This window comes from Rhinolophus ferrumequinum, chromosome 4 (assembly GCF_004115265.2).
Source record: "Rhinolophus ferrumequinum isolate MPI-CBG mRhiFer1 chromosome 4, mRhiFer1_v1.p, whole genome shotgun sequence".
In the NCBI taxonomy this organism is placed as follows: domain Eukaryota; kingdom Metazoa; phylum Chordata; class Mammalia; order Chiroptera; family Rhinolophidae; genus Rhinolophus; species Rhinolophus ferrumequinum.
In genome coordinates, this window is record NC_046287.1 from 91,025,262 (window position 1) to 91,038,906 (window position 13,645).

General features: G+C 34.9%; 1 protein-coding gene across 1 annotated transcript in view; it reads left to right on the forward strand.

Annotated features, from left to right (window-relative positions):
- Positions 1–13,645, forward strand: part of PROSER1 (proline and serine rich 1) — a 32,419-nt gene that overhangs the window by 9,139 nt on the left and 9,635 nt on the right. Inside the window, exons 6-10 of the mRNA XM_033104542.1 lie at positions 1,944–2,054; positions 3,676–3,759; positions 5,094–5,172; positions 5,815–5,910; positions 9,852–9,896. Of these exons, the coding sequence (XP_032960433.1) occupies positions 1,944–2,054; positions 3,676–3,759; positions 5,094–5,172; positions 5,815–5,910; positions 9,852–9,896 (415 nt within the window). The remainder of the gene's footprint in view (positions 1–1,943; positions 2,055–3,675; positions 3,760–5,093; positions 5,173–5,814; positions 5,911–9,851; positions 9,897–13,645) is intronic.

The window sequence follows — 13,645 nt, forward strand, 5'->3', positions numbered from 1 at the left end:
AAGAAGCAGAACAAAGAAAAGGGGGGTTAGGTGATTTAGGTGATTCCAGGGTGCTAATGTCTGGAAAAACGCATTTTGGGGGGGGGGGTCTGTTTTGCTTCGAGATGTTGTCTAGGACCCAGTCGTAGGGGCGATTCATGCGTGATATGGTGGAAAATTTCAAGGGAGTTGCAGCCTGGTTATGGGCATACAGACGTCTAAGGGCTAAAACAGTTTCTTTTAAGTCCATGTTCTTGTGATTAACCAGATTAATAAGGTATGCACTTAACCTTGGGAAAACAGAGCAGTTGAATCAGGGAAGAGGGGAAGGAAACAAAAAAAATAATAAAAAGAAAAAGAAACTAGATTGTTAAAGTTTAAAAAGTATACCGCCACCCTTACAAGAGTGGGAGAAGTTGTACTTGTCCAAGCCTAGAAAACTTGATTTGTCATCTAAGGTCGTTATTACTTTGGATTGTGAGGACTGGAAACTGAGTGAGTAATTAGAAACTTCCTTGAGGGAAACGTGGACTACCCTACTACGACCTTGCAGCCCAATCGTTTTCAATCCTTACACCCTTTGCTAAGCTCAGGGAGAATAGAGAACTTTGCTTTAGTCATAAATTGCTGTAGCAGAAGCAGAATCTGAGCCCACATTTCTTTAATTACTTTTTCATTGATTTTCTTGACTCAGTTCTTTAAAGGCATCAAGCATTTACTGCTGTAGTTTTCTTCCTTATAAAACATTCTGATCATATCACTTCCCTTGTCAGGAATAATCTGGGCATAAGTGTTCTGTGGAATAGTCCCTCTGGTCAGTGTACATTAGTACAACTTTTCTGGAAGGTAAACTTGAAGAGCCTTTGAAATGTTCATGCCTTTTGACCCAAAAATTATATTTCTAGAAATTTATTCTACAGAAATAAATAGAAATATTCAAATTAACATATAAGGGCATTGACCCTGATACCATTCATAATACCCAAAAATTGAGATGATTTTTAAGGCTAAGGTGTTTAGGATTATATATAACTAATTATATGTGTCGTATTATATAGCTAATTATTTGTATTGTAAATGAATTTATAAAACCATTATACCTCACAAGAAAATACATAACATCAAACATACCTTAAAATATAGCTCTCTTTCTTTGTCTTTCTCTGTGTGTGCACGTGTGTGTATATATATACATACATATATATATACACACACGCGCACACACACACATAACTTGACATTGCTATAACAGCATAGATCTATTGGAATATGTGTCACCTTAGTGTTTTTTGTTTATTTAATAAATGTGTTTATTGAAGACTAACTCAGTATGTGTTAGGCACCGTTTTAGATGCTTGCGATGCAATAATTAACAAGCTAGACCAAAATCCCATCCCTCAATATATCTTTAATTATGTAACATTATGTTGAACACTCTGTACCCAGATAACTTGCTTTTTAACAGTACAGCTCTTTGGATACCCATGCCCAATGTTTTTTGTTTGTTTTTTCTCCACTGTTATAAACTTTTTTAGAATGGAAACCATGTCCCTTTCATCTCTGTGTTAGCCTTGCCTGTCTGTATCGTGAGCTTGATATTTGTAGAGTTAGACAATGTTATTTCTTGATGGGTGGAGAAATGGGGCATATTAAATAGTATATGGACACTTGTACACACAATTTACAAAATGCATTGTGAAGATATCTTTGTATAGGAGTCTATTTTGTGACATTAAAAACATGTTACCACTTTAATAATTCCATTTAAATAAAGTGATTTTACTTATTAAGTTTGGTCATGTTCCCCACTGTAAGTGGTGATTGATATATGAACAGATTGAATGTGATACTGTTACTTTATTCATGTTTTCAGCAGGGCTTTCCAAAATCCAGAATACTTAACTTTATGAGTTTATTTGATGTTATTTTGTTTTGTTTTGACCACCCTCTTTTTTGTGTTATAGGCTTTCAAGGGAGGCTGCAAAGCTCCTCATGCTATGATATCTTCCTGTGGAACGATCCCAGGAAATCCCTATCCCAAAGGAAAACCTAGTCGTATAAATGGAATTTTCCCAGTAAGCATGCTTTTATGGCTGTATTTGAAATTTCTTGTGCCTAAATGTGAAATTTAGCATAGTCATTATATTTCAAGAAAATGCCAGTTGATGAGGCTTCTACAAAGGAAAGGAATTTTATTATGTCAGCAACTTAATACATAGATTCACCACTGATACAAAGTTCATATATAATCTACATTAAAGTATTTATGTAAAATGTACGGAAGAACAAGCCAAACAGAAAAGAGTATGATTTTGTTTTGTTTTGTTTTTCCAAGTTTTTTAGAAGCACTGATTTATATTTAGTAAAGGAGCATTTCTCAGATTCTCAGTATTCCTCAGTTTCACAATTAAGTATGTTTGGGAAACTGTATGCAGTGTTTCTTTCCTGGAGAATCCCATTGTATAATAAACGCTCTGAGAAGTCTTGTAAGAAAGTAACTTATTTTCATATCATCCAGTGTTTCAAAACTTCTTTGTAAAACTCTTTCAAAGAGTGATATTTTTTTAAATCACAGTGTAACAAATAAACCTAAAATTTAGTGGGTTAAAACAATACACATTTATTATTTGGGAGTAGCTTAGCTTGTTTCTGGCTCAGCGTTTTTCGTGAGCTGCACTTATCCAAAGGCCAACTGGAACTTTCGTTGCTTACCACTGGCAAGTTAGTGTTGGTTGTTGGCAGGGGGTCTTTGTCCCTCACTATAAAGACGTTTCCATGTGCTGCTGGAGTACCTCGTGACATGGCAGCTGACTTCCACCACAGCAGGTGGTCTAGGAGAAGGCAAGTGGAAGCTGGTTGTCTCTTATGACTTAGCCTTGGAAGTCCAATGCCATCGTTTCTGGAATATCCTGTTTGTTACACAGATTAGCCCTATTCGTTCTGGGAGGGACTGACTACACAGGGCATGCTGGAGGTGAGGATCATTGGGGACCATCTTGGAAGTTGGCTTCCAGCCATTTAGGGACACACACTCTTAACAGTCTGGTAATTATAGTAGTCTTGAATAAGGTCCCATTTGCCCTTGTAAAATATGAATTATCACACTTAATGCTTATTGAAAACGCCATTTTTTGCCATCTAGTTTCAAGTGTAATACAATTATTCTTTTTGATTCTTTGGGTATGACACATCCTGTAGCAGTGGAGGCCTATTTCTGGTTGCACCTATTGTTGGAGGGTAAAAATTAGAACGTGCTTTATCTTCTCATCCTCAGGTGTATTGTGTGTGTACTTCTGAGTACCTCTGTACATGTGAGGAGGTTCTGTGGCCAAGGAGGGTTAAGGACCTTGTCAAGGTCATGTAGCCAGGGCAGGCATGTTCTGGAATGCAAGACTTTAAACTCCTACAAAGTGAAGTCCTTTTCTTCACTGTAATATAGGCATACTTTGGAGATGTCGTAGGCTCGTTTCCAGACCACCTCAGTAAAGTGCGTATAGGAATAAAGCAAGTTGTAATCTTTTTGCTGGTGGAGGTCTTGCCTTCAATTTGTAAAAGATGCATTATCTGTGAAGTGCAATAAAGCAAAGCATAATAAAATGAGACATGCCTGTACACTGTGGGGTTTTTGTTTTGTTTTTGCTTTGGGGTTTTTTTCAAGTCTCAATTATCTTTTTTTTATTTTATTTTTTTAAATAGGGAACCCCTTTGAAAAAAGATGGTGAAGAATGTACCAATGAAGGCAAAGGAATTGCTGCACGAATTCTTGGACCATCCAAACCAGTATGTTTAGAAAATAAATGATACAACAAGCATTAACTCTTACATACAGTTTTCTCTCTATTCAAAGCATAAATTCTGTTTTTGCATTGTGAAGTTTCAAATATAATAAAAACTCTTGGAAAGTGCATGGTCTAGGGCAACGTCGGTTAATTAGTTAGCAGTGCTAAGGGCCCTTTTGAGTTTAATGTTTTATTTTAAAGTGAGACCAGTCAATTTGTTCTTATTTCTTCTGAAGCTACGTTTAGCTGTTCACTGGGAGGTATGGAGTATGGAGAGGTCATTTTAACTGAGGTTGTGGTTTAGCCAAATTAGTATTAGTGTTAGGAAAATGAGAATGGAGCCAGGAGGTTGAGAATATTTTCAAGGGAGTGATAATAATGATTGATGGGAATATAAACTGAACTGAAGGTTCACTGGAGTTGAAGTACGAGAGGCCTCCACACAGCCTCCTCGTAGTTCCTGCCTGTCCACCTGATGAGAAGTCCAGTGGCCATTGTTTTAGCAAAGGAGTCACAGATCTTAGTCTTTGCAGAAGACTAATACATCATACAGGACTCCCATTACGAGAGGTAGAAAGAACCGGGGTCCTTGTGCTCCCTGGAGCAGGTGCGCTCTCTCATTCATTCTCTCTCTCTCTCTCTCTCTCAATCTCTCTCTCAATCTCTCTCTCTCTCTCAGTACAGCATTTGGCTTTGCTTCAGATACCTCTGGTTCTCTAGAGACCAATCCTTTTAACATTCTTTGTTATATATATAAGGTCCATTAATGATAAAATATTTGTGGATTTCAAAAGGCAAAAAGACTTAATTACTGAATTCATAATTACAATCTACAGTCTACTAGAGTTGTCAGAATGCTGAATGCTGAAGGAAATAGTGCTTTTTTCTCCCCAAAGGGGAAAAAGGGTAAAAATGCTAAGATGATTTCCTCATGAGTCTAGGAAGATGTTGGAGGTTCTTGGGTAGCTGAGATTCCAAAAGCTAGTGGATTTCTTGTGTTACCTAGGAGGAGTTAGGAATTCTTAGATTAACCAGGTCAGAGGATAAGGTCTGACCCTTCACTGGAGATGGTTTAATGCTGAAATAAAAAATAAACACCTCTAAAGCAGTTTTTGTCAGGATCTACCTTTGGAATAGAATAGGAACCACATTTTTTAAAGCAAAAAAAGATTTTCCTTATTTGTGCCAATGTGTTGGTCCAATAGTGTTAGCTTTGTCAGGGCACTTTTAGCTCTTAAGACTTAAATATTTTGAAAGACAAGTTGTAATTTGTTTTGCCAGGAAACCACTTAGTTGTTTTTTTTCCTAACGGCTGTACTTTGTCCCCTCATCTAGCCTCCTTCAACATATAATCCACATAAACCTGTTCCTTATCCAATACCTCCATGCCGGCCACACGCAACTATTACACCAAGTAAGGAGTTCTTTCATTTTTTTACGTATTTTTCATTTTGCTCTTCATTTAGTAAATTGGAAGTAAATGTTGGTATATGGACCTGGGAAATCTCGAGCACTTTTGAAACGTGCTATGATGAGTTTAACGTTTCCACAATCAGTGTCTGTGCTCTCTACTAGTGTCGTGGTCGACGGCAGTGCAACGGACAGTTTATTTAGGATATTTTCCTTTTGATAAGTTAATTATAGATTATGTTTAACCATTATTTATTTTTACGAGTTTTTGCTTTGGTAAATCATGTTGAATCCTTTTGATAGTTGGTATTCAAAGGAATCATTAATGCGTTTAACTTTAAAAGGTCCAGTGTATGTGTTTGACAGAAAGGACAGATAATTTAAGTATGGTATAGGTTTTGCCTGTCACGGTCATTCAGTGAGCTTATGCCTGGAGTCAGCACGCAGTGAGAAAGAGGAATCTCCAGTTATCTTATTTGATATCGGCTTTCACCTAATCCTAGACCCCAACCTGCATGTACAATGCAACTCTATTATATAACAGTTTTCAAAATAAATGAGGTAGGTGCATTGATACAGTTTGAACTCCTGGCCACAAAACAATACTAAATTATACCTATTTTTTTCTATTATATTTTTATTTTAGGTGCTTATAACAATGCAGGTCTGGTACCACTCGCCAGTGTCATCGCTCCAGGTGTACCCCCTCCACCTCCATATACTCCTAATCCAGTAGGAACAGGTAAAATCATGTTGTTATGGGGTGTTCAAAGTAAATAGCATATGCATACATAAATGTACACTTAGAAGGATAGTTTGAAATGGTGTGTCGTAGCACAGGGAGCACAAACTCAGCCTGACGGTGGATCTGAGTGTGATACGCAGATTCCACTAGAGTGGGCTTCGCCTCCATGTGTGAACACAGCAGGTTGTAGAAATGAGAATCATTTCTCAAGAGCAAGAAACTTTGACAGGAAAAGTATAATCAACTTAATGAATGTCATCATTTGGACAAATTACTTCTACCACGGGGAGGAATGGCTTGTAAGGAGGTGCTCAGAAGGGCTCATTTAAACTCTTTCACGAGCGCTTTCCAGTTCACCCTTTTTCTTTGGGTCTGTTGGGAATATGGAGTACGAAGCATAAATATTTTTCTGTGTATTGCCAAACCATTCTCCAAAACGACTGTACCAACTTATACCTGCCAGTAAGAGGATATGAGTTTTTTTACAGTTTCTTCACATCCTTTCAGCATCGGGTATTATCAGCTTTTTAACTTTTGCCAATCTGATAAGACTGATTTTGCTTACATTTTCATTTGCGTGTCTTTTACAAAAGTTTAATTTTTATTTTGATGAGCTATTATTTATTTGACTCTTCTGAATTTCATCTTTTGCCTTGGAAACTATAGTCTCTATTCTCTAATTACTTTTATAGTGATTCTTTTTTAATGTGTAGCTTTTAACCCACTGCCATTTATTTTTATTTATGTGTAGGGGAGGGAGAGAACTGAATTTTTTTTCTGCTTTCCCAGAGACTCAAAGTTACTTAATAGTGTTTAATAAATTCTTTTTCTCTTTTACTAGCCAGAATGGTTCTGTTGTTTGCAGCTGAGTGCTCTGACTGATGAGAGTTGCAAAACACTTTTTCCAAAATACATCGTTTTATTTCTTGCCCTTGTTTACCTTTAGACTTTTACATTTTTGTGTAGACAAATAGAGGCTATGAAAGAAGAGCTGGGATCATGTTATCTTGGTTCAGATCTTCTTAACCCTAGGTAGTCCAGGTAATCTAAGTCTTGTGAGACTCCCATTCCATCTGGAATTTATTTCATGTAGGGGTGAAATCGAGGTTGATCTTAATTTTTTCTCCAGATGATAGCCATTTGTGCCAGCACCATTTATTAACTAATCTATTTTCTCCACTGCTTTGAAATACCACATTTATCTTAAGTTTTCATATATACACGTGGCTCTAATTCTGGGTTCCTTATATTGTTCCATTATAGTTATTTTATGTTATGATGATACCATATTGACTTGATTAGCAGATTACAGTGTGTTCTGATATCTGATATGGCTAGCTTTGTCTCATTATATTTTCATATTTTTCTTATGTTTTTGGAAATTTACTCTTCCCTCTGAACATTAAGATCATTTTATGCAATTGAAAACAGCTGAATTTATCTTTATATAGTAATTGGGGGAGAATTGAAAATTTTTATATTAAGGCTTACCATTTAATCATATGTCTGACTTTATATAATGTTAGGTGGTAGTGTTTTCCCCCTCAGGCCTTATTTGATCTCTTTCAAGAAGATTTCGTTGTTTTCTTGATTATAGGTTCTTTGCCTTATGTTTGTCTCTAGGAATTTTATAGGTATTTTTTGTTACCATTACAATGAAATATTTCATTTCTAAGTACTTATTACTAATTACCTATCCTAGTTTCTTTTTTTTTAAATTGTCTTGAGTTTTTTAGGTATAAAATAATGTTGGCTGAGTTATACTTTACTATAAAATATTTTTTTTCTTTGGCCTTATTGGGTATTAATATTCTCCTAACTCCTTTTTGTTTTCATTTTATAAAACTATTTTGCCTGCATCTTTATTTTCAAATTTTTTAAAGGTTTTGTTCATTTGGTAAGTTAGTTTGTTTATAAGTTATATATAGATGACTTCTGATTTTTAAAACAGTGGGGGAGAGACTTAATAGGAATTTCCAACAACCATAAAAATTACATGTTTGTTCTTAGTCTGTCCATTTTGTTTTTGTATTCATTATTCTTTTATCACAGTTTTTCATTTTCTTTTATTTACTTGGATGAGTCAAATTGCTGTTTTATTTTTAATAACTCTTTCCTTGCCTTCACACAAACTTAAAAATTTTATCTTTAATACTGCTAATAATCAATCACCTTCATAGTCTTAATGGCTGTCAGTATACAAAAACTAAAAAGAGCTGTTTTATACCCCACCATTTGATTTTGTACTCCCTCTCTCCTTTTTCATCAACTTGTGTGTTTTGTTAAAATACTATACATTTTTTCTTCCGTGCCTCTGAACTTTCGGCTTCTTACTGTTTCTTCTATTCTTTGATTCCCTACCCTAATATGCTCATTATAAATTTTCTTTTGGTACAAAATTTCTGTAAGTAGTTTCTTCAAAAGGGGCACGTATATAGGGCTATAGATGAGAAACGCAATTCCAGTTAATTTTCTTTATGAGAACCTTGGTCTCTTTCTGTAAGCATACAAAGAAAAGTTTCCTTATCTTTATAATTCAGAAATGTCTTTAACCTTGGAGTTCAGGTGTTTTGCCAGCGTGTGTAGGTGTATGTCTTATCGTTAATCTTTCCTGGAACTATTTAAGCCCTTTGGGTATGAAAACTCAAGTCTGTAAAGCTTAGGAAACTTTGTGTTTATTGTGCCTTTAATTATTGCTTTTTCATTTATTCTTTTAACATTTTTTTTGATACTCTTAAATTTTGAACTGCGTTTGTCTTGTAATTCTCTTACTGTTTATGATAACTTTTTTTTTGTATTTTTGCCAGTTTACATGGGATTTTTTTGTTTGTTTGCTTCTTATTATTAGATACGTAATTTAGCTTTCAGTAATGTTATTTCTAATCTTTACCATTCTTGCATTTATTAATTTGGAGTCCGATTTTTATATCTAAAAGTTTTCATCTTCTCTGCTTATTTTCTTGCAGTATTGTATGTGGATGTGTTCTTCATTTGCGTTACAGGTTTTTAAGTCCTTTTTGTTTCTTTCATTGAATCTCCATTGATGGACACCATCTGTTCTGGCTTCTTATTTGTACAAAGTCCCTTAAACAAGCTATGGTATTTTTTGGCCCATCATGTCAGGGATTACGGGTTTCCATTGCACCTTATATCTGTTCACATTATTTGTTTCTTGGGCAGTTATTGTTAAGCCATGAGAGGTAATTTTTTTTCCCCATTGTGTCTTTGATTAATGGTTTGGTTAGACAGTTCCTTTCCCAAGGCGGGGGAAGGTGGGAAGGATCATGCTTTAGGTTTTCAGTTTCACAGGCTGCAAGTCAGCCTAAACTAGGGTAATTCTCCTTGACAGCTCCTAGCATAGAGCCTTTTTCATAACTGAGTGTAGCAAGTGGTCAGGGCCACTTTCTTTCTGTTTGTTTGGGTGATCCGCGGGGCTTGCGAGATTGGTTCCTCGGACAGCAGTGGATTGTGCACTCACCATCCGCCTCCCACTTCCTTATCTTTCTACTGTTGTTGGCAGTGGTGCCCAGAAGTAACTATCTGTCACCTTAGCCAGTGACAGTGGTTCCTTTCTGTACTCCAGCTGCGGGCTACACTTCCTCCTGCATGGCACACTCCGGCCATCATCTTTCCAGATAGTGTTCATAAAAATATCTATAAAATAACAATGTTTATTTAAAACTTTGTAAATTAAGGAGCAATGCCCAGGGAGGAAGGCAGTGAGGATCAATTGCTCATAATCCTTTTTACATACAGTTACTACTATGATTTTTACTTCCTTTTCCATAGGCATACATTGCTTTTCCTAACATAATGTACATACATAATACGTAGCCTGGGTTTCTTGTTTTTTTTTTAAACCCAATCTCTGATTACTATGGTGGTATGTAATTTGAATAAATCTTGAAATCAACTTTTCTTTATTTATTTTCGTATAGAAAATGAAGACCTTTCGAATCAGCCAAAACCTACACAGAATCAAAGTAAGTACCAGATTTGATCCAGGGTTAACTAATGTCTGTTTTGGTTGACTACTCTGTTGTTATTCACTGAGAACAATTTCAGTTGAGTGTATTTGGAATCTTTATGCTTTGGAAAAAGTTCCAGGTTAAAGAATTTAATTGATCAGTACTTGCTAAAAGTGACTTGAAAGTGGTACATTTTGTATATATGTAAAATGCACAGACTAACTGGATTTTAAATTAATTATATGCCTTTGTATCCTATTTGCAAAACTTTCAATGTAACCTAAGGGCAATGTGGATTATATCCATGTTCATTTTACATTATGTGGTATTAAACCTTGTTTCCTTTTTGATATAAACACATAGGGTGATAAAAACCCCTTTTGACATGTTATGTCAGGTAATACTTTTATTTTTTTTATTTTAAAAACAAAAAAAAATTAAATACAGTTGTCATTCAGTATTACATTAGTTTTAGGTGTAGAATAGTGTGGTGAGACTTTCATATAACTTTGAAAGTAATCCCCCTGATAAGTCTAATACCCACAATTTGTAATTCTTAATCACTTCACTGTTTTCACCCAGCCTCTCAACCCCCTTGTAGGCTAACAACCATCAGATTATACTTTCTATCTATAAGTTTGTTTCTATTTTGTTTGTTCATTTGTTTTTACATTCCACATATAAGTGAAGTCATATACTATTTGTCTTTCTCAGTCTGACTAATTTCACTTAGCGTAATACCCTCTAGGTCCACCTATGTTGTTGCAAATAGTAATATTTCGTTCTTTTTTATGGCTGAGTAATATTCCATTGTATATATGTACCACATTTTCTTTATCCATTTGTCTGTGGACACTGAGGTTCTTCCATATCTTGGCTATCGTAAATAATGCTGCAGTGAACACGGGTGCATACGTCTTTTCAAATTGTTGTTTTGGATTTCTTAGCATAAATACCCAGAAGTGGAATTACTGGGGTCATAAGATCTATTTTTAATTTTTTGATGAACCTCCATACTGTTTTCCATAGTGGCTGCACCAGCCTGCAATCCCAACAGTGCACAAGGGTTTCCTTTCTCCACATCCTTGCCAACACTTGTTCGTTGATTTATTGATGATAGCCATTCTGACAGGTGTGTGGTGGTATCTAATTGTGGTTTTAAGTTGGATTTCTCTGATGCTTAGTGACAGTGAACATCTTTTCATGCTTATTGGCCATCTGTATGTCCTCTTTGGAGAAATGTCTGTTGAGGTCCTCTGACTATTTTTTAATCGGATCGTTTGTTTTTTGGTGTTAAATGAGTTCCTGGTATATTTTGGATGTTAACCTCTTATCGGATTTATCTTTGGTGAACATCTTTTATTCAATGGGTTGTCTTTTTGTTTTGTTGATGCTTGCTGTGCAAAAACTATTTAGTTTAATGTAGTCCCATTTGTTTATTTTTTCTTTTGTTTCCATTGCCTGAGGAGACATAGCCAAAGAACTGTTTCTAAGAAGTGTCAAGAGTTCGCAGCCTATTTTTTCTTCTAGAAGTTTTATGGTTTTGAATGTTACATTTAAATCTTTAATGCATTTTAAGTTTATTCTTGTGTATAGTGTAAGAAAGTGATCCACTTTCATTCTTTTGCATGTATTTGTCCAGTTTTCCCAGCACCATTTATTGAAGAGATTGTCTTTATCCCATCAAATATTCTTGCCTTTGTCATAGACTAATTAACCATATGCCATGTTTTCCCAAATATAAGACGCAGCCAGATCGTCAGCTCTAATGTATCTTTTGGAGCAAAAATTTATATAAGACCCAGTATTACGTTATATTATATTGTATTGTACTGTATTATATTATGTTATATTGTATTATATTATATTATATTAAAGACCCAGTCTTACATTATAGTTAAATAAGACCTGGTCTTGTATTAATTTTTGCTCCAAAAGACGCATTAGTGCTGATAGTCTGGCGAGGTCTTATTTTCGGGGAAATGGTAGATATGGGTTTGTTTCTGAGCTCTCTTCTGATCCATTGACCTATGTTTTAGTTTTTTTTCCTAGAAGCATGCTATTTTGATTACTACAGCCTTATCATATGGTTTGATATTAGGTAGCTTGATACCTTCAACTTTATTCTTTCTCAAGATTGCTTTTGCTAGTCAGGGTCTCGTTTAATCTGAATTTTAGGATTGTTTGTTCTAGTTCTGTGAAAAATGTCATTGGTATTTTGAGAGGGATATATTGAATTTATAAATTGCTTTGGGTTGTATAGACATTTTAACAATGTTGGTTCTTCCTATCCATATACTTCCATTTATTTGTATCTTCTATTCCTTTCTTCAGTGTACTATAGCTTTCTGAGTACAGGTCTTTTACCTCCTTGGTTAAGATTATTTCTGAGTATTTTTAATTCTTTTTGATGCAGTTGTAAATGGAATTGCTTTCTTAAATTCTCTTTCTTATAGTTCATTATGGTGTATAAAAATGCAACCAATTTCTGAATATTAATTTTGCATCCTGCTACATTACTGAATTAATTAGTTTTTATAGTTTTTGGTGGAATCGTTAGGGTTCTCTCTCTATAGTATTACATCATCTGCAAATACTGACAATTTTACTTATTACTTTCCATTTCGGATGCCTTTAATTCTTTTTTTGTTTTCTGATTGCTGTGGCTAGTACTTCCAGTACTATGTTGAATAAAAATGTTGAAAGTGGACATCCTTGTCTTGTTCCTGATCTTAAGGAAGATGCTTTTTGCTTTACACTGTTCAGTGTGATGTTAGCTGTGGGTTTGTCATACATGACCTTTATTATGTTGAGATTTGTTCCCTCTATGCCTGCTTTGCTGAGAGTTTTTATCATAAATTGCTGAATTTTGTCAAATGGTTTTTCTGCTTCTATTGATATGATAATGTGATTTTTATCCTTCATTTTCTTTTTGTGGTGTATCACGTTAATTGATTTGCAGATATAGAACCGTCCCTGCATCCCAGTGATAAATCATACTTGGTCATGTTGTATAATCTTTTCACTGTATTGCTGAATTTGGTTTGCTAATATTTTGTTGAGGATGTTTGCATTATTCATCTGAGATATTGGCTTATAATTTTCTTTTTTCTTTTTTGTAATTCATAGGTATTAATTATTTTGTGACTGGTAAAATTCACCAGTGAAACCATCTGGTCCGGGACTGATTTGTCCGGGACTGTTTTTTGATTATGATTTGATTTCATTAGTTATTGGTCTGTTCTGATTCTGTTTCTTGATTGAATCTTGGAAGATACATGTTTCTCGGAATTTATGCATTTTGTCCAGTTTGTTGGCATGCAGTTGTAGTATTTTCTTATAATCCTTTGTAGTTCTATGGTGTTAGTTGTCACATATTTTTGATTTTTGATTTATTTGTGTCCTCTCTTTTTTTCCTGATGACTGTGGTTAAAGGTTTATCAACTTTATCTTTTTTTAAAAAAAAAAGACAGTTGTAGGTTTCAGTGATATTCTGTGGGTTTTTTTTACACTCTTTCATTTATTACCTCTCCTTAATCTTTATTATTTCCTTCCTTCTACTCATTTAAGTTTTTGTTTGTTCTTTTTCTAGTTCCTTTAGTATAAGTTTAGACCAGGAGTGTCCAAACTTTTTTCAGCGGTTTTCACCAAGGTCCATATGTGGTAAAATACACAAATAGCCGGGCCACTCACTCAAGGTGAAGTACGTATTTGCCTCACTTGGTTTATTTAAGTAAACTAAATATATTTTTGGAATTTGCTGC